Source organism: Agelaius phoeniceus, chromosome 6, assembly GCF_051311805.1.
Source record: "Agelaius phoeniceus isolate bAgePho1 chromosome 6, bAgePho1.hap1, whole genome shotgun sequence".
Taxonomy (NCBI): Eukaryota; Metazoa; Chordata; class Aves; order Passeriformes; family Icteridae; genus Agelaius; species Agelaius phoeniceus.
Window position 1 is genome coordinate 26,048,352 of NC_135270.1, and position 22,290 is coordinate 26,070,641.

Below are 22,290 nucleotides of genomic sequence, written 5' to 3' on the forward strand. Positions count from 1 at the left end.
ACAGTACTCTCTCTGTATGAGTGATATGCTGACAGGGCTCCTGAATATATTTTACTGCCTCTCCAAAGACACCTAGCAGGTATTGATTGACAGGTTATTATCTCACCATCTTAATTTTTGTATTTCCCACTCTTGCCCCAATGCTACCCACAAGAAGTAGTGAAAAATGATCTGTCTGCAGTATTTTGAAACAAAAGATATAACTGTTCCTTCTAAGGGCTGACCACTACTATATATGATATCTACATTACAAGACAGTCATGCAAAGCAAATTCAGGATATGGGGATCACGGTGATGAAAGAATCTACAGATAGGAGAGTATTTGCAAGAAAAGACTCATAAAATTATGTTACAGGGAAAAGAGCATGAGTTGGATTGGGGTTGTGTGTGAAATTTTCTTCACTGCCTTTTTTTTTTCCCCTCTTTGAATTCTTTCAAGTAAAGCCATAAATACTCATTTTCCTTGTGATCTGAGCAGATCTCAGATAGCAGAGGAAATTCACGACTCAACTTTCATACAATTCAGTAGCCTTTCCCCCATCCTACCATTACACATATATTAGGCACACATTAAGAGTGCAAGACTGAAAAGGAAAATATTTCCTAAGCCAACTCTGTGGCTGATGGCATTCTGCTCCTGTCAGTGTGGCAAATGGAGTCTACCACAGTGTACTCTTCTGTATTGAGAGAGAAATTACTCCTGCCCATCAGTCACAGAGTAGATGAGATACAAAATCTATTCCCATGATGAATAAATCAGAGTTAAAAAAGGTCAGGATGTCTTCAGTGTCTGCTGGGGACAAATCTCATTTAAGATTATTACGTTCTCGTCAAGACCTTCACCAGAGTCAGTTTACTTACCTCTTTCTTCATCCTAAAGTCACTCAGCTGTGCACGTATTTATTGCTTTAGTTTTTAACATCACATTGTTTTCTTTAGCAAAGTAGGATATCTTGCCCTGCCTGTAACAATGAAGACAGCTTTAACCTCAAATAGTGTCCATTCCAAACTCAGCTCTCAGAAATGGAAAGTGAGGCTTACACCCCTCAAACCCACCCTTTTAAAGGCTGTGAAACTCCTAGTTGCCCAACAAGAGATGGATTTCAAAATCTGAAGGGCTGGACATCTGAAAGGAAAATTCTGACAAGTTTTAGCAACAAGAGCTAAATCTGCCATTAAAAGCTGCTGTGCAACTCAAAGACTACCCTTTCCCTATTTATCAGTTGTAGTCGCCCAAAAATATCCTAGGTACTCCAAGAAAGGTTGAAGATTTGCTTTACTGTCAACTCATTACTCACAGTTCCATTTTCCAGTGTGGCAGAGAAAAGCAATGTAGCTCAAGTGATCATCTGAGAACAAGAGCTTGTTCAGGACAAAGTGAGGGCAGGGGATGGTTGGCTTCTCTGAACTAAAAGCTTTCTCATGATCTCAAATCAAACCCATGACTACTAATGGACTCCAACTAGGTCCTTCTGAGAGTCTGTCAGAATATTTTTTCCAAGCTGTCCTTGCAAAACCCTCCTTATAGCTCCATCTGAAGTCCTCAATTTTTTTGTACTGCAAGAAGTCAGGTGAAAAAACACTCTGCTTTAGTACTCTGAAAATAGTTTTTAGCCAGAAGCTACTATAAATTCACAGGACATTTAAAATAACTGCTGGTATGTCATGGAGACTCCAACTATTTGGAAATTCTCTTATTTGCTCCACACTTTAAGTGTCTTTACAGATTTCTGGTTTTGGCTGTAATTCATGACAGCAGCAGGAAAATCTGTGTGTGTGTGTGTGTCCCCTCCCAGCAGTTCACTTGCTGCTGCTGTTTTTTCTCTAATCTAGTCAGTCCTTGATCTGCAAGCATAAAATTTGTTCCTCTGGAAAAAAAAAAAAAATCATTACACACAAAAGGCTTAAAATCTCAACTTGGGAATTAGCAGGTACATTTAAAGGTATTTTTTCCCCTGGTATTTGCCTCAAATGAAAAAAAAGCAGACACTGATATTGCAGAAGAACAAGATAGCTTTATACAAGGTCTGCTTAGCCCTTCACCAAAATACTTTCTAACAGAGTCAATAATCAATTAAAGAACTACTCTACTTCAGGAACAATTCTACACACAACCTGGAAGAAAAGCATTCAGCTGACAAGAACAGCCCTGTCACAGCCACAGGAGCCGTGTGCTGAAGCAACCACAGCCCCGCAACCCTGGCAGGTGTAGGGGCACCTCCTTCCCGCACCTCTCCCAGCACGGTCCCTTCCAGGAGGCGCTGGCAGGGGCCCTCCCAGCCCACCCAACACCACAGAATCATAGGGCAGCAGTTCCACTCAAGAGGATTGGTGAGTTTTCAAAGGCATTGCACATATGCGCACAGGTCGGAGGGCACACTTTGCTTTAAGAGTTATGGAAAGTGCCCACTGAATCAGCAGAAGGTTTCTCATTAACACTGTGAAAGCTTATTTCAGGTCTGAAAATAAAGCCAAAGGTTAGCAAGACTTGAACAGCTACTGTGCATGCCATGGCTTTCACTCCTTTGGATGCTTAGCACCCACAAACCTAGCTTCCTGTATGGGCAACACTACCTTTAAAAACACCCTGCTCCTGACTGAGAAACGAGGAATTGCTTCCACAGCAAGGACCTTAACAAGGAGGCGAGGTTGAAAATCTTGTAATAAAGAAGGCAGTGACAAGGGAAAATAAGCTTTGTTAACTCCCCAAGAGTTATTTGTGAAATTAATTATTTAATTATGAAATAAGCCCAGACCCATTCTTGCTGTCCCGGAATTTAAGCTGAGGAAAACGGCAGGTGCAACGGTGCGGTGGGATAAAAGCGGCAGCGCCGCGGCTGCCGCCGGGCCCGGGGCGGGCGGGCGGCCCTCGGCAGCCCCCTGCTGGGCCACGGAGCCGCCCGGCATTCCCGCTCCGCGCCGAGCCACACCGCGCTGCCCGCAGGGACCGACAGCCCCCAAACACAGCGGCCGTCACCGAGGGCGGGCTGCTGGAGCAACGCGCTTCTAAGTTGCCATTTGCAGCTCCCACATTTCGTCGGGAGTGTTTTAACTGCGTAAGACAGCTGAATAAAATGTTTGAGAACAAATATCGGCAATACAGCAGTGACCTGAGAAGGTGCCGACGCAAGCTCCGGAGAGCAGCGGGTGAAGCCTGTCCCAGAGGAGCCGTGCAGGGCAGGCTGCGCCAGCCCCTCCCTGCGGCACGCTTGGCAGCAGCTCCTCAATTTGGTTTTAAGTGTTTGTTTTTAATCGCACATGTCGACATGCCGGGTGGTTAACTTACAATGTGTCACACAAAACAAGAACAAGCCTCCGAGTTAATCAAATACCAACAAAACGTCTCATGTCATATTAATGCTACTTGGATCAGACCCAGGAGGAGTAAAAGCCAAGATCCTTCTGCTTTCCTCACTATCTTAATCACTGTGCTCCACACTGAAGTTGCTAGAAACACGAACATCAAGAGCTGACCTCTTGCATGCTATCAAAAAGAGGTTTTAAGTGATGCCTGCAGCTGCATCTGTTCCTTGCTAGAACAACGGGGAAGCCAGGCGAGCTCTGCAGCACACACAGGAGACCTCAAGCCTGTCCTTGTGGTCCATACAAGCTCACCGACACACAACAGGTACTACTCGGCTGGACAAGGCATCCTTCAGTCTCTGGATCGTGGGAATGATGTGATGGTTCACTCACTCCAGTTACACCCACTCCAGAGAGAGGCATTATGTCTCCATGGGCACTCAGCAGCTTTTGTGCTGGCACCCAAGCACACATGGCCATGCACTGGGGTGAAACTGGTAACCTGCAGCCAGAGCTGAATGCCGAATATATCTTTCAGGAGCTCAAACACATGTTAAAGGAGTGTGAGCACATGTTAAGCTTAAACCAGCAACCAAGCTGTTTTTTCATTAGAGCTGGGTTCAGGTAGTCACAATCTTTTAAAGATCTCCAGATATCACAGAAAACAGATTTCTCTAAATAAAGTAGATTCTTAAACAAAAACCAAACTTCGTAAATGTGGTTTTTTCATCCTTTTTCAGTGTAACAGTACAAGATCCATTGACTGGAAGAATTTACCCACTTCTCTGATCAATTGAGTCTAATATTTAGAGGGAGAAAAAAAAAAAAACTCCTCTCAAGATGCTAGGAACAAAATACTGCAACAACAGTAACAGTAACATTCTCAAGCTATAAAAACACTAAACCAAACGCAGAGTCTCAATTTGCATTTCCCAAAGTGAGCCCTAACTTTAACATATTGTACTAGCAATTAAATCTTGGAGGTTTGTTCTTTGGCTTTTGTAGGGGTGAGTTGGAGGCACTGGGTCTTTTGTAAAATTACACTTTCCACTACTAGACAGACATGAACAGCTGGCTCAGCCAAAGAGGACGAATTCACAAAACTAACTAGAATTATCCCACTTCTGTATCCAAGAGATACAGGGGAAACCTTTCCCCTTTTTTGGGGAAAACGAACTAATAAAAAAAGACCAACCCACTCAAAAAACCCAGAACACATCACTACCACGCACAAATCTCCAGAGAATTTGGGAAGATGGGGAAAGAAGAAGGAAACCAACAAGAGTTTTGGCTTTGAACTTCTGCACAGGACAGAACCTTTATTATTTTGATTATACCTTTACAGTAAAATTTGGGTTTTGGAAAGGTAAAAACAGTAGAGGTCAACAACATTGCCTGTTCCTTAGAATCTTAAATGGATGAACTGGTATTCATTAGGTGAATGTCTAACTCCAAAAATGAGGTCTCATTTACTAAGAAATAAAATTATAGCTCAATATTATAAATCTGTTCTTTCAACTGTAACAATATTCCAATATACCCATTTAATCCCATATCCTAAGACCCTCTCACAACTCACAGAAATACCTTATTTTTAGCATTATTTGCAAAATAGATGTAATATTTTTTATAAAGAATACTTACTTCTTTTTGGATGCCAACTAGAAAAATACATTCATTTTTCATAATACAAGATCCAAAAATATAAAGCTACCTAAACTTTTTAGAGTAGGTATACACTACTGAATATTACACACTTTGGGCAAAGCTTGAAACCGGTAGTATGTTACTGGTAGAGAGAGAGCATAACAGGAGACAAAACGTAGCCTTAGAAAAATTCTCTCACCACACAAGTATCAGATAGATAGAAAGAGGATAGATTCCCCATAATATGCCAAAGAAATGTATCACAATAGTTTAATAATCCAAAACATTATTAAGGAACATGCATTGGTCTTCAGTGTGTTCAAAATAAAGAAGATATAGAATTACATATGCCCATACTAGTGCAAGACCATTTTCTGTAAAAATTGCTCTAGAATTCCACCCAGTTTCAAATTAGATTATTTTCTCCTAGAATATTATCCTAGAGGGTGAGCAAACTGACACAAGAACCCTCACTTTACAGCTCATTCATAAGTTCATAAATAGCCTTGAAAAAAACCTATTCCTCAGAATCAGGTTGGTTTTTGTGATCCAAAATGATCAGTCCAGAAGAGATCAGATTGATGCAATTGTGCAATCATACTGGTAATCAAAGTAGTGGTTCAAATTGTTCACAAACAGCTGAAATCAAGGCAGGCAGCCAGGCTGAGACTACACATGTTTATGAAATGTTAACTGGGCATTTCACTCAGTTCTGAGGAGAATTAACAGCCTCATGTACCGACCTTATGATTTAATTGCCTGCTATAATACTCTGATAGTTTAGCAGTTCAAGATATCATCATTGTTAACACACTGATATATTGATTCAATTTCACTCCTGACCTGGATTTACTGCATTGCTCATTCTTATTTAGTACTTCAGACTGTAGCTATATGTAAAAGCAAGACTTACTTGACTCTTTTTTTAGTCCATTAGGAACAAGCAGGAACTGCCTCCTTTTTCAGCTTCCAAACAGGACTGATAACTACAAGCCTGAAAGATTGATTGTGCTGCTTTTGGCTGGGGTAGAGTTAATTTTCTTTGCAGCAGCTGGTATGGGACTATGTTCTTGATTTGTGCTGAATACAGTGATGATAATATAGAGATGCTTTTATTATTGCTGAGCAGGGATTACACAGAAAAGCCAAAGTACTTTCTGGTTTTCATACTGCCACAGTGGTGAGGGGACTGGGAGTGCATGGGAGGTTAAGAGGACACAGCCAGGACAGGTGACCCCAGCAGACCAAAGGGATATTCCAGACCATATGGCATCATGCTCAGCATATAAAATGCAGAAGGAAGTGGGGGATGTTTGGAGTTATGATGTTTGTCTACCCAAGGCCCTGCTCTCCTGGGGATGGGTGAGCATCTGTCTGCCCATGGGAAGCAGTAAATTAATTCCTTTTTTTCCTTCACTAGCATGCACAGCTTTTGTTTTCCCTATTAAACTGTCTTTATCTCAACCCATGAGTTTTCTAACTCTTATGCTTCTGATTCCCTCTGCAAGCCCACTAATGGGTGAGTGAGCAGCTGTGTGGGCCTTGGCTGCTGACTTGGGTTAAACCACAACATCTATTTAAGAACAATTGCCTGCATCTTAATGTTAATGTATTGCCCCCGTAAATAAAAAATACATAGTAAAAGAACATATATTCTTTTACACCATTTCATATATCTCTAACCAGTATAAAAACAGTGACAAATGTCTGCCACTTCAGCCAGGTAATAAGATACACAGTACAAACCTCTATTGCTAGAAAAAACCACATTCATGAGTAATTGACCAAGATGCATCTTCTGACAGAGGCTTCCCGTTGACCTTTCACACTGAAGTATCTTTTCATTTGGATTTCACACTTTTTTTTTCAGCTACTGTCCCCAGGCAAATGGTAAAACTACTGTTGCCCCATCCTATGGGCAAAGGCCCTCAGGGAAAACCAGATGGCTACTCACACACTTCCCAATATCGTTGTATTAACAAGATCCACTGATAAAAGGTTTCCCACACTTAAGTTATGAGAACCTTTCTTCTGCAATCCACCAGGCACTTGGAGGCTATTTATGCTGCCCTTAACAGCATATGCTGTGCACACATACAACACTTAGTGACAGAATGATTTGCAGGGCATGGAGTAGGCTAGAAAAAAGGGATGCTGAGCTGTCAAAGAAACCTCTCATTAAATCATATGAAAATAGTGGAGAGGAAAGGATAGGACATAGGGAGAAGTGGAATAAAAACAATTTAAATAGCTTTCATGCTGTTCGTAGAAGACAATGTAACATAGCTGCTGAATGGACGATGCCTGTTGTCAGCAACAAGCATACACCAACAGGAATAGAGATGGGTGGGGGCTGAGAGAGGGAGAAAGGGGTACACACAGACACTGTTTATTAATCACATTTCAGATTGTCAATTTCCCCCAGAGAACTAAATTATATAAAGCATGAGTAAGCCAATATAGCAAATGGAGAATTTAAAGAAGAGCCCCAGCTTTACTAAAACAATGATGATAAATTTAATAGAAACACATTAGAACTTCTGATGGTTATCAAAGTGTTTTATAATCTAACAGAAATACTAAGCCAGACTTTCCGCACAAGACTAAGCTGACACTACAGGTCATTTCTTTTGCAGAAACAAGAACTGGTTTGACCAACAGAAGAGCATGGCTGCAAGGAATCATGCCTTAGAGACAGATGATACTGAAACGTTGCTCTTCAGCCTCAGGGCATTTACAGAAGTAGCTCAGGAAATGCTTTTACAGATGAGAGGACATGCTAGGTACATAAAGTCCCATTTCCAAAGAACAGACAGTTCTCACTGCTAATTTCTTTTTCTGCTTTTTAAGAAACCTGCCTTTCTGTTTAAGGTTATCTGACAAGTCCAATCATCTTTTTGAGGACTCAAAAAGACCAAAAAAAAGAAAAAAAGAGAGAAATTGACAAGTTATGTATCAGGCAAAGTGTTGTATTATTTATACATTACGATCACAATTTCTGATTCAATTTTCAAGTATCTTCTACCTATAAAAGCCCAAAAGCTTACAGTTTGCTTTTTCACCATCCTCATCCATAAAGAGGAACAATAATTTCTGTTTCATACACAAATAATACTGTGATTCAAGGAAGGCCAAACTACTTGACTAGAGCCACAGACGAAGCCAACAGTAGAGTTAAGAATCATAGAATATGCTGAGTTGGAAGGGACACAAAGATCATCAAAGTCCAACTCCTGGCCCTGCACAGGACAACGCCAAGAAGCACACCATGTGCCTGAGAGCACTATTCAGACACTTCTTGAACTCCATCAGGCTTGGTGCTGGGACCGGTTCTTTGGGGAGCCTGTTCCAGTGCCCAGCCATGGTCTGGGGGAAGCACCTTTTCCATACCCAATAAAAACTTCCCCTGACTCAGTGTCTGCCCCTCCTCTTCCTCTCACAATGAAATTGCAGCCTGTGATGACATCTTCCCTCAGCCTTTTCTTCTCCAAGCTGAAGGAACCAAGAGACATCAGCCTCCCTCATATGGCTTCCCTCCAGGCCCTTCATCATTCTCATGGCCCTCCTTTGGGTGCTCTCTAATAGTTAAATGTCTTTCTTACACTGTGGTGCCCAAACTGCACACAGGACTTGTGCCAGAACAGAGTGGGGCAATCCTCTCCCTCACCTGGTTGGTGATGCTGTCCCTGATGCACCCCAGGGCATTGCTGGCCCTCCTGGCTGCCAGGCCACACTGCTGGGATAGATTACAGCCGTCCCTTTCCCAGTCTTTTGCTTTTGTTACATGACCACAAGAACTGCAGAGGTAAATCCAGGCTGACTGGCAATTAGACAAAAAAAAAAGCAGATCATTTAAAGAGGTCCTCTGTAGAAGGATTTGACTGTGGGACATTATGAGGCAGCACACTGAAGAGAGTGTCGTTTGACTCAGGAAAGTAGAGGAGGGCTTAGCAGATACCACAGCTTTGCATCTGCCAGCTTCACAGAACTTCAAGACACTGGTCTGGTAGACTACGTACACACGTACTTACCTAGGTATGTAGTTAAGTACACTAAGGCACACAGGCAACTTTGTTAAGTTACTTTACACCAGAAAAGGCAACAGAATTTAGCAGAAAGCTTGATACTGAAAGGAAATTGAACTGCTATTAACTGCCTCGTTTTCCAGGGTCATTTCTTTGAGGTTCTTTGGATATGGGCAGTTGGGAGACAGACACACTAAATATTACTTGCAATAAGAAAATGTAAAACAGAACAGATAAAGTTTGCAGCATTTAAATATTGGTACGGCAATTGTTGCAGCAGACATTTGGCCCAACAATAATTGGAAAAGTGCCACCCACTCATCAAAACTGGATCTATTTACAGACATATACCTTTTTGAAATTAAACATCTGTATCATAGACTTCAGCTGAAGGTCTCATCACAGATGACTTGCCTGAAAAGGCATGTTCCTCTGGCATCTGCTGGTTTCAATAAACTGTCATATTCTTATAAGTTAATACACCAACATGAAGTTAACAGTTTAATTAATTTCAGACATTTCAAATGGATGGTAGTACCTAAACCAAAACACAACTGTACTTGATTTTAGTTTGATCCATACAGATCTAGATCAAATGCTGGTCTCAAAACTCAATCCTGAATGAGCAATCCACAAAACTCCCAGATTCTTTGGATTGGAGATTCTCAAACTGTAGATAAGGAGTCCTAAAGCTTCCTACACAAGCATGCAATATAGATTTATCCTGCAGAAGACATAAAACAGCAAAGACTACATGCCTCCATGGAGGCAGATTATAAGGCTCACACAAGATACTAGGTTCTAAACTCCTGCAAATCATCTGATTTACAGTAACTATCGCTGTGTATTCTTTACCCACAGCAAGCGTAAAACAATTTGAATTAAGAACACCATGGTTATTTGGAAAGGAAATTTCCCAAGATCTGTTATATACTGCGGAGCTGCTAAGACCCATTGCTTTTAATAAAACTTTACTCCACAAGGCCCAGTGTGCAACAAAGAAGGAACATCTCTGCTGCGTCTGAAAACTACAGAAGAGGTAGCAGACAGTTCAGGCACAAGACTCAGGCTTATTGCAAAACTGATCATAGTAGGTTGGCTGATAAAATCTTCATGTTTAGTACTTAAAGGCCATGGAAGAAAGCACTGGTTTGTAAACTCCCAACAGGACTATCACTGTTAATCAGTGGCATAGCTTTGCAACTAGACCATACCACCTTGAAATGAACTTCAGTATATGCAGCACTACTTAGTAAGGCCAAAACAAACTACAGCCATGCCCCAGTATCAACAGACACTCCTCAATGCATAGTTTTTAGCAGTTTGACAGAGTAAAACTACTTTTCCCACAAAAATTAGTGTAATAAATGGGAGATATATGCAGCAAAGAATATACTGAGATATCCTAATGGAGAATGTCACAGAAGATTTAATCACCACCAGATTTCATTGCTACCACTTTTCTTGATTAATTCAATGGAAAAGGACAGAAATGTGAAGTGATCATATCAATTAACACTGCACTGTATTGAATGATCAGCAACAGAACTCTGAAGTGGAGAATAAAGAAGCAACAGATACAGCAAGGTGTGGCTGTACTTGAGTAACTAAATCTAGTTCTCTCACTGCAATCACACTTCCATTTAACATTAAAGATCACACAAAATCTACATGAAAGTAGCTCAGATGTGTAGCAGCACAGATAAGTCATGGTGAATTTCTTGCAAAGAAGGAAGCAGTTCATACCATTTAGAGCAGTGTGCTCCTCTGCAGAGCCCACTGCTCTTCACCAGCTGCTGATGGCAAACCAGCCCTATACAGCCTGCTCTGTGAAGTGCTAAGTGCACCAGCACTCCGGATGCTAATTGCTACTGCTCCCCTGTGCCTCCCTTTCAAATGAGGGGATAAAAAAAAAAAAGTATGTCACAAGGATCATAGAGATACTAAAGATGAAGGGAGAATAAAAAAAAAACCCGTGAATTTGGCAGATGGATCACGATGTCAAGAGGTAAAGTATCGTTAGGGCACAAACAGCCTTGCTGCGGCAGAGTGTGGGAGCTTCCCCTGTGGCAGCGCACGGCAGCTCGGGGAGAGGAGCGAATAGCTTTGAGCCCTTTCTGCGGGCGGCGGCGCCGTGCGAGCGCTGCCCAGAGCGCGGGCTCGGGCATGGCCGGGCCTGCAGCGCCCCCGCGCGGCCGCTCCTCGCGGCGGGCACCGCGCGGCAGCGCCGCCCTGGGAACGCAACCTCGCCACCGAGCTTTCGAAAAGCCCCTTGGGCATCTAATTCCGTGCACGAGATCCGGCAGGAGCTGTACTTCTAACTCATTTACTCTGCTAACTTAGTTAAATACGAAAAAAAAAAAAAAAGTTAAATTTAACAGCAGCAAAACAATCAGATTCAGGTGACACACAGATACTAGCCTCTGTCTTGGCATTTCTCTTGCCTCAAATGCTGCCAGGCTGCCACACTGCACTTGGGACCAACATCTGCTATTCCAACCCAGTTGTTACCCACATAGATACCTACTCCATTTAGTTATGCACATGATGACATGTAAAATTGTCCCATTATTTGTAGAAGGCTGTTATGCAGCACTGTTTAAAAATATGATAATCCATGAAGGGAAAACTTTTATTTTATTGCAATATGTACATAGAACAGTGCTTCCAATTCCCCTCCTTTCAGAAGGGCAGTAGATACGCTGTGCAAGATGGGAAATGAAGTTACTATGATGCCATCTGGGGAAAAAATGGTTTAGTGCTAGACAGAGAGACTCTGGAGAACCTTCCATCCCTTATGCACTCATTACCAGAAGGCAAGCAGACATGGTCTCCAATTCATAGATCCCAGGAAACAAGACTGCAGTAGTCACAACAACATGGTTTTACGTATTGCAAAGCATCTGATTTAACTAGGAAAGTGCTGTCAGAAGAAACAAGAAATCTGAAGAGCAGCAAAGATAAGATAGTACTCTGAATGGCATTTAAGTCAAAGGACGTCAGAGTTTCTTTTTCCATGAGGTATTTGCAATGACGCCTGCAACTATATGTTCTTTACAGTGATTCTGGTAGGTCTGTGTTGGTAGACAGCAGCTTCCAAGGAACACTTCTGTTACTCAACTCCACCAATATCCAAAGTCAGCTATAAATTCAGCATAATCCTGATTGCTCTCCTTCAGGACAAATTTTCCACTTCTTCTGCCATGCAGACTCTAGTTTCAGTTGTGCTCTCAACATCCCTCCTATTTTGTTACTCTGGAGATCATTGTAAATTCAAAAGGTACATACTGAGCTCAGACTTTATCTACTGTATCACTGCTTAATCAAATCAGCTCAACTGCTACAGTTCTTTTTTTTCCTCACACCAGCAAAGTGGGTATATCCAGACCACATACTTCTCCCAGACCATCCAATAAGTCACAGAAGTAGAATATTAACACCAACACATTTCATCGTCATTCAAACCAGCAGAGTTGCAGGCAGAAGAACTTACTTTCATTTTAAAAAGTTAGTTTGAAAAATACTGAGCCACATTGAAAAAAACCTCTTTTGATTATACAAGTAAAAGCCACAGTCCAAAATCTAAACCTATTCCTGGTAAACTGATGAGACAAGATGGGTTTTACATTCCAGGATATAGTCTCCAGGCTCATGTAATCATCAGCTTCAGCTAGTGACCAGAATTCTTACTTCAATGAACTGTCATTACATGCTGACTTGGCATTGCTTACAAAGTAAGGAGGGGAAGGGAATATTAATATTATATCCTCCAAGTATTTATAGAATAATCACAACATTCTCCACATTTATTTCCTTCTGGCTTTATAAGAGCTGCAAAAGAAACCTACCTTTCACTTACCTCTATATACTATAATTATCAACACACAGTATGTGAAATGGAACAGAACAAGAAATTACAACTTAATAAGAAAACTTTAACAGAATGCTCAACAAGAAGGGATGGGAGCAGCAACTTCCTAAAACCATCTACTTTGCTCATATTCCCTTTAAGAATGGCTATCAGTATAAATGCTCTATCAGCATCTTTTTCTCTTAAAGGAAAAATATAAAACACATTTATGTTTCCCAGAGACAAGTCATGGTATTTTAACGCTAAGTTGCTAATAAGAATCTCAGCACTCTCTGGGTCATTTAAGCCATCCACAGTGATTATGAGTGATTGTGTTTTAGAAGCAAATGAACTGAAGACAAAGCTCAGGATGTATTATCACTTGCAGCAATGTTAGCAGCTTCTATTCAAAAGAAAGCAACACCTATTTTGCTGCATATATTCAATGCCTGTGACTTTTTCACAGTGGGGAAAAAAATCTGTTCCCTGTATAAATCCAGGGCATGTCATTGCAAACAAGGTTTTTAATTAAAATTGGCATCTTTGAGCCTCCTGCTGACGGACAGCATTTCATTGCCTCCTCCTCAGATGGCTAAACTGGCTTCCAAGAGAGACCGTGAAAAGAAACAAAATCACTAGAATACCTAACTTTGACAAGTCTCTGCTGGGGACAATTTCAATAGCAGGATGCTGCAGAGAGAGGTAAAGAGAGAAAAGAGGCCTGCTTAGGAAGTCTCCCCTAATGAAGACACAAAACATCACAAATAAGACATTAGAGGAAGCATTTTATTCCTAAGCCCGACGACAGGATGATCAAGGAGGACAATTTTAATCAGAAGCCATATTGTTAAAGAGAATGCAGAACTGTGTCTGCACCTCAGTGGGTAAAGCCTTCCTTTGAATGCAAAAGAAGGCTTAGGGGCTGGCTCTGGCTGGGAGGTTGGCTAAACTGTCACCTCTGACAAAGCTTTACCCCTCTCAGAAAACAGGCAGATACCGGTTCAAGTCAGACAGATAAATCAGACTTCTTGGCCAGAACATTTTCTTCAATCGATTGCAAAGAGTTTACATTGAGTGCCAGCACTGTACCTTCAGGAGGCTCTTCCCGCAGATGAGGAGGCAATTCTTCACTTGTAGGCTCAGTTTCATCATCCACCATCTGTGTTTCTAAGCTAGGGCCCTGCAGAACAGAATAGCAAGAGGAGGTAAATTGCAGAAAGTTCAGACAGGAACCACAAAAATGGTTACAGGACTAGAGAATATGCCAGCCAGTAAGGACACAAGGAGCTCACTTTAGCTGATGAGAAAGAAATAGCAGGGAGATTTGTTTGCAGTTGAAATACAGAAAGGAGAAACTTAAAAAAAAAAACCCACGCATTAAAAAGAAAAAGACTTTTCACAACAGCACATGAAGTTACAAGGGTCTGAATTTCTTAATTGCCTGAAAACCAGTGAAGCACAATTTCTAAATTACTATTTCCAAAACACATAATGCAGTAACACATTAAAATTTCCATTTATCAAGGATAGCAGCAGACCCACCATCAACTGGAATTCTTGGGAAAAAAAACCTTCTCTTTGTTTTACCAAGACTAGATTCTGAAATGTCATTTGTTTCAAAGGAAAACAAAGCAAACTGGTTTGCAATCTTCTAACCTATGCAGGTCTGTTGACTGTGGAGTTTTCCCCTACAAGCTCAATACATCCATTTATGCCTCCATGTGTAATATGCCAAACTAACCATTCCTGAAAAACTACTGGGCTACCCTCCCAGGCTTTGCATTTCCATGTTCCAACCTTCTTGATCCTGTAAAGAGCCTGCAATGTTACTGCTGGAAGGACATGAGCAGAGTTTAAAAGATTTGCAGCTGAACTAACTTTGCACACACAATATTTTCATTACATGTGGAGCTATAAAAGTGTAGTTGCTTTTTCAGTTTCAAACTATCACAGGAAAAAAACCCCCACCATCTTCTTCCACTCAACTTACCTTTTTTTTTTTTTTTAAGTTACAGAAGAGTAAACACTAGGCATAGCTAGAGGGCTCCCCTAAAAAAGCCTAATTTTTTGCAATGCTAGTACAGTGAAGAGTAAAATGACAAACTTAGCAGTCATTAGGAAATGAAGCTTTTGTGCACTTTGAAAACATGACTGGGTTTGTAGTCTGAACTATCTGAAAATGTGTACTAACATACACAGCTGGAATGTTACAGAAGTACAGCTGGTACATCAACAGCTTGCAAAATGTTATTATTGTAAGTCAGGAAGAAAAGGGGCTCATGGTCCTAAAGCTGCAGCATTTAGTTTCATTCTTTCCAAACCCTGTGACTGAGAGGTTACCTCAACAGCATTGGCTACTTTCTCTGTTTCCTCAATTTGCACATCATGAAAAGTAACAATTGTCAAATTCCATCCTTTGCGCAAGTAGCTCACATTTTCATCCATTCCCCATTATTTTCAACCAAATGAACATGAAAACAAAAAGTACCACCTTACTTTTCAGATGTTTTACAGCAGGGAAAAAAGAGACCACCAGGTGAAGTGTACAGGCCTACTGTGATGGGGCCAGGGTCAGAACCTGGATTTCTGCCATCCATGACTATGCAAGTTTTACCTAGGCTATTTACCGATTTCTCCTTGCTTAAAAACACACAATATCAGGTGCCCAGCTTTGGTCAGTGAAGAGTTCAAACATTAAGTCATGCCTTGTAGTAGCCATCACAATAAGGAAAGAAACTGTTTACCACATGGTACAGATGGGAAAGTAGTAAATTGCCTTAGTCCAATTAAAAAAAAATAATCCCAGGAGCCAATAATCAACATCAAGATTCAACTATCTCCTCACTTCAACTAAATAATGTGGTCCAGACATTAAGAACATGTAAATAATTCTGGGTAAGAGCAACAAGTTGAATATCAAGTATGTATTTGAGTAAGTTTCTACACCAACTGGCAATATGTGAATTGACACTTCTTTCCTATTCATCAGTGCCACAGAGAGAAAAGAAAAGGAGGAGAGGGAAGGAGAGGCTACAGCAGTATACCAGATCAAAAGATTTATTTTTCATATAAAACATATGGACATGTAAGATATGAGGCACCAATGTGCCTTGGAAACATTCTAAACCACAACTATTGAACTCCTAAACTAGAAGAGGTGTTGAATATGAATCCTGTGCCTGTACTTTCTGGTTTACAGCAATAAAATTACTTTAATTTGTTAAAACAAGTAATACCTATCTGCACATACTAGCTATATGCTGCTCAAGGAGACAATCCAACTTCCAGGGACTGTGGAAAAGCCAACAAGAAAAGCTTTGTCTTCCCTTCTTCAGAATAGTCAGTATTCTCAATTTCCTAAGAGACAAACCTGCTCAGCAGCTTCTCCTAATGACAGCCCATGATAATTGATGCTCCTTTGGGTTACAGTTGTTGCCATCTACATAAATACAAAGAGGATGCAAAATGCTACCCAAAGTGAGTGGTGGCATTATGGTTTTTTCTTCCTCACATATGAGCTACTACTGCTTGTGTTCACTAGCAATATAATGCTCCAGTATGGCGGATATCACTGACAACACTTACTCCAAAACTAAGATTTCTTAATTGAAGGTCAGCCTTGTACCTAAGCTAGTATTAACCAATTCAGCTGTGAGAAAAAAAGAGCTCATTACAGACCACCATGGCTGAGACACTGTTTACCATCACAAATTTTCCTCCAATTCAAAACTTTTAGCAGTTGCTACTGGAATACTACAGGAGAAAAATGCTCAATACAAGACTACTGCTTCTACAGAGCATGCTGAATATCTAACAGAAATGACCAGAATTTCTGAGGATTTTTTTTTTACTACTCAAAACCACTTAATCATAACACAGCATATTTTAACTGTATTTAGCATACATTTCCTGTATGGTTTTGAGAATTCTTCCCAAACAAAAAACTATTTACAATTTTTTTTCCCTCAATTTAATGTTAAAAAGGAAAATAGTCTAAAGTGAAGCATGGACATGTCAGGTAATCCCCAATTTTAATTTTTTCAAGAACTCTTTTGCAAGAAACTTTTCAATCTTAAGATTTCCTAGTTGCTAAAATAAAGTTCGAAATGTTTTCTACAGAGTAACTCCAGTTCTCAGTTCACTGATATCTTATCACAATATATGATTGTGTATGATATATCACATTTATGATACAGGGAGCTTCTAAAAGTAGTCTTGTAAATATCTGTTTATCAGACTTCAGCATGTCTGTCTAATCACTGAGGCCAGTGAATAAGTGTGCATGGTACTGAGATTCACTAATGAAAATGTGCAATAGTTAACAGTAGATGAAGCTCTGGGTTCTCATATACATATCCATAAGTAATATTTAAGGCTCAAACACTGACAGGCGTCATTGACAAGATTACAAACTCTCTTTACAATAGCTTTTTTTTTTTCCTTGTGTTAGCATGTCCATTGCTTTTTTAGTTACATCTGCTGAGTTCAATTCACTGGACCTGCTGCAAGCTTGGTAATCAACATTTACCATATCTACAGTTCTGGCAGCACAGTCATCTATAGCAATCAAAAAAAAATCCAGGAAATTATCTTCTGAGAAGGTTTGTAACTATGCTAAGGTTGAGTCCAATAACTTTGTCTCAACCTTTCTTTTTACACTATCATTTCAAGAATGAGGCACCAGTTACATCTCCTTTTTTCATTCTTAAGGATCCATGACAGACAAGTAGGGGAATGGGATGCTCACAACTGTGGAAGTTATTGGCTTGCAGGTTCAATATTAATCCTCTGGAGCTGTAGCGGTGGCAGAAGGAACTGTACACAGATTGCTTCTGCTTTGACATTCCCTCAGGAGCATCTGGGATGCAGGAAGGTGTATCAACAGCTCAGGAACATCAGCAGATATTACTGTACAATATTCTTTCAATTATTTAGGGTTTGTAATAGCCTCTTAAATTGGGAATGAGTTCCTATTCCTCACTAGAACCACTGGAGAAGCACAAACGTTAATTAGGTATTATTACAGAAAGTTAGGTTATGGCACAGAGCCTAAGAATATACAGCTAAGAAAAACCTCTTAGCTCTTCAAAGACAGTCCCTGCCCTCAACAAGCGAGCACTTCATACAATTCCTTGATGAGTACTTGACTAGGAGCACCATTAAGGCTTAGCGGCAATTTTTCTGTCATATTTTAACACCGTCTCCAAGCTGAAAAGGTAAACTCAAGCAGAGGCAACACCCACCCTTCCAAAATGAAGTTAAAGATGCCAACAGTTTCAATGAACTCTTAAGGAAGCTGGAAAGCTTTGTATGAACTCAGCAAATCATCAATCCTAAAGGAATTCTCACAGAAACTGAGAAACATACAATCCCTTGTTCTGATCACACTGCATGACTACTGACCTTACAATGCAGTTTAACCCAAATGCTATGGACTGCTGTGACCTGGCAAATTATTGTTTGTGGATTTATAATGTGTTTCATAGAAGGCTATGTATTTATGGACAGAGAGGGCTGCCAGTACTGAACTAAACAAGTGTGACAAATTGCATACAGGCATTTCAGAGTATACCTCATGCTCTTCCACAGGATACAGTATTTTGAGAATAATCCTGACCAGAAGTTCAGCTATATGCTCAGATTCTCAGTATATTTAAAGGCTGTACATGTCACAAGTGCTATAGTAAATGCATGCATGACAGAAAGCAAGGTCCTATCCAGTCAGGGTCAGCATTTTCCACAAGGTACAGAGTTATGTTCATGACACTGAAACCAAGAGCTCCATTTATCACCACATTTATACTAACAAGTGATACCAGCATGCTCAATCAGACAAGGAGCCATACTACCTCAATCTCAGCAAAGTAATAAATACTCAAAATACCCACACAGTACAGGAGCAATCCCAACACCAAGCAATCAGTGTCAGCTCATTTTGCTCATAGGTCAATACCAACATGAGACTGTCACTGTAAATGCCCCAATATGGCTCTGCTTTCTAAAGAGTCATCTTGAAGCAACCAAAAATCCTACCTGCACCATCACCACTTTTAGGCCTTTTAGACTCTACTTTTGTACTTGGCATTATATTAATTATGGTATATAATCTTAAACTGAAGTCCATCAATTGACTGCTCACTGAGTCAGGAATTCACTTTATTAATGAGCAGCAAAATACAAAACTACAAAACAAAGTCCAAGAAAGGCAACTGTGAGGGAGGGCAATCAAATAAATAAATAAATAAATAAATATACATATATATATACATCCTGTGAAAAATTATTAATGAAATTGAACAAGTTTGGGACAAATAACTTCAAATTTTCTTCAGAGAACTGTTGTCATTATATCACAAAGGCTCCATATTTTTGTTTCCTTATTGCAAGAGTTTCATACCTCCTTGATGTTTCTCATAGGCAGCTCCTCCAAGCACTGACTCTTTCTTCTTCTCACAGCAGCCAACTGACTCCAGTTCCCCTCAACCAACCAATCCACTCTTTTATAACACTCTTCTTCTTACTGGGTACAGCTGTGGCCTGTTAAAGTCAGGCCTGCTCCTAATCTTTAATAATTAACCCAGCTGCAACTCTTTAGGGGGTAAAATTACTTTCTATACTACCTTTATTTACTTATATTCTGTCCCCCTACAGAGAACCACATATCTTGCAACTCTGCTCCTTCTCACCATTCCTACTCTACTCACTAAAGACAAGTGATTTTTTTAAATCCCCTATCATAAGCAGAACCAGAAGGAAATACATCATGTAAGTACTCTTCTCCATTATACCCAAACTTATAAGCAATCTTCTCCCCCTTTCAGAACAGAAGCTGGAGGAATCTAAAGCTCATAGTCATGGATTCAGCAGCAGTTTACTGTCTCAGCTGACACTACACTTGGGAAATAATTCTAAAATCTGCAGCTTTAGCTACTACTTTCCCTGTGCATTTTCAAGTGAAAATGGTATTTATTTCCTGATCTAAACCTTCATATTCCCATTCTTGCTTCTTAACACTTTATTCCAGTTTCTCCTTTCTGAAAATATTCTTCATTTATATTCTGGACTTGAGCCTAGAATCTTACTTCTTCCACTGTAAGAAACTGCCTCATTCCTCCTAAAGCCTCTCCTTAAGAGCCCAGAAAGTCAGACTTGCTTCTTTCTATGCAAATCCTCAACTGCCAGCATAAATCACATGTCCTCTGTCCTGCCTAACAGTGACTTTCAGACCTGGTATTCTATGTAGGCACAAGTCCAATAAAGCAATTAAGCAGAGGAAAATTCGTGGCAGCCTAGGCTTCATACCTCCACATCTGTGATTTCACTTGTAAGCTTCCCAGCCTTTTTTATACAGTATCAAATATATGTCAAGCGATAATCATAAAGGTTAGATGCACCCTTAAAGAATGACAAGATTCAGTGTTTCTTTCTGTGTGAAGAAACAAGTGAAGTAATCCCCAAACACAGGACAGTTTGTTAAGTGCTTTGGGATGCTCAAGTATCCCAGTAAAAGCATTGGCTATTTGTGTATCAGGTTTAAATCCACAAGAATAAAACCCACAGTTTCCTGCACATTAGCGTACTTTTCCCCTTCCTAACACCACAAAATCAAAACCACAGCCCTTCTCACCCCAACTTCACTTTCTCCAAATGCATGACAGATGATACATGCTATGACTGGGCCGAATGTTCACAGATGCCAAAGGGTTTGTCATATCCAGTAACAATGAAACTGACCTTCATCAGGCTTTCCTAAAATGACATCACTAATGACACTGTTAATTTGGGATCTCTCCTCTATCCAGTCACTGTTATAAAGTTTCTCAGAACTTATATTGGATATTTCATGTTTAAACAAATTAAATTGTTCCATTTTCCATATCTGAAAATGGCTTGTGGCTCACAATGCCCTTTCTGCTTTTTACAAAATTACATAAGGTCTCAATTCCTACAGAAAAAAAAAAAGGAGGCTATTGTTTAAAGAAAGATAAAAATTAAACAATAAACCACTGGGTAGGTAGTTCAACATGATGACAACCTTCTCCAGAGAGCTGAGGACCTACAGGTACTTCACCTGAAGCACATAACCACCCAACCATCTCCTTATTCTCTGCTGCTCAGACACTGGGAACAAGTTTACAACTATCACTGTACTTTTGTTAGGCAGTTTGCAGCTGTAGCTTTTACTTCAGCAATGAATTTTCAGCACTTCAAGGAATTAAGACTTTAATTTAAAGTTTTCTAAATGCAATAGAAACATTCCATTGAATCTGCCATCATTATTGATTGCACAGCCACACCTTTGGGACTTCCAATGTCAGTTGGATTTTTCATGCAGTGGGAATAAAATTGATGAGCAACCATAATTTTTTTTTTCTTTCCTCTATGTTTAAGAAAGCCTCTTTTAATTTTGCAAAACAAAGTTCACTTATAATGAGAGCTCCTGTGCCAGGTTTCAGCCCAAGGGGAATTTGAGTTGCAGTTATAAATCCCCTGGAACACTAAAGGAAAGTACAGAAATAGAAGTGCTGAGGATGACAGTAGTGTAAAATTGTAGCACTTTCTTCAAAGTACGCTGTAACAAAGAATAGAAAAGTTGCTTAGATTACTTGCTCTTTTCTGAGTTTGGACAAACACATTAGGGAGGCTACAATTTTAACACTTAATTTCGTCTTGACAACAGGACTGGTAGAGAGAGGCAATAAGAGAAAGATTTAATGTTGCAAATGCCAAGTCAAGATTGAGTTCTATTCTCAACAGAACAGTCAAATCCTATTTTTACAGCAATAAAACAACTTTGTACTGTCAGTAATCCAAATTAGGGTTTATTTGGCATAAATAAATTTTCAAGAATACTAATGACACCACGGTCTATTCTCCATCCAGCAAGCCAGTAAACTGATGGTTTACACTTTCCATGTTCATATTTTGTACAGGATAGATAGTACCATTTATACAACAAACAGCCAATACAGTCTGCTCAGTGGTAGACGAAACAGTTCTGGATTTTGAATTAATTATTGTATTGAATTTTATCTCAATCGATCATTTATTTTCCATCTGGATTTCACCTACTAAATCAATGTTAGCACAGAAAGAATGTAAGAGTGGTTTTCAAAATCTAAACCAAGCAAATCACATTTCATTTGATCATGTACTGACCTGGCCCAAAGAGAATAACTAACATACTATAGTATATTATACTATAACATATTATAACATACTATAAATGTACTTTTCCAGCTTGGTCCTTGACAGACAGATTTAGTGATTAATGCCAGTTTTAGTCTGCCTGAATAAATGAGATAATGCACTATACAGAAAGAATATTCTCCATTTTCCTAACAAGAGGTGGAAGTATCACTTTAGGGAGCTACAGACAGCATGAGAAATTTGTCTGAAAAATGAGAAGTCTTTTGCCTAATAATTTAGGCATATATGACAAAGGTCATTAAGATCTTCTCAAC

General features: G+C 39.9%; 1 protein-coding gene across 1 annotated transcript in view; it reads right to left on the reverse strand.

Annotated features, from left to right (window-relative positions):
• LOC129121934 (transmembrane protein 263-like) overlaps window positions 1-22,290 on the reverse strand; it is a 201,465-nt gene that overhangs the window by 173,735 nt on the left and 5,440 nt on the right. The window contains exon 2 of the mRNA XM_054635466.2: window positions 13,916-14,006. Coding sequence (XP_054491441.2) covers window positions 13,916-14,006 — 91 coding nt within the window. The remainder of the gene's footprint in view (window positions 1-13,915; window positions 14,007-22,290) is intronic.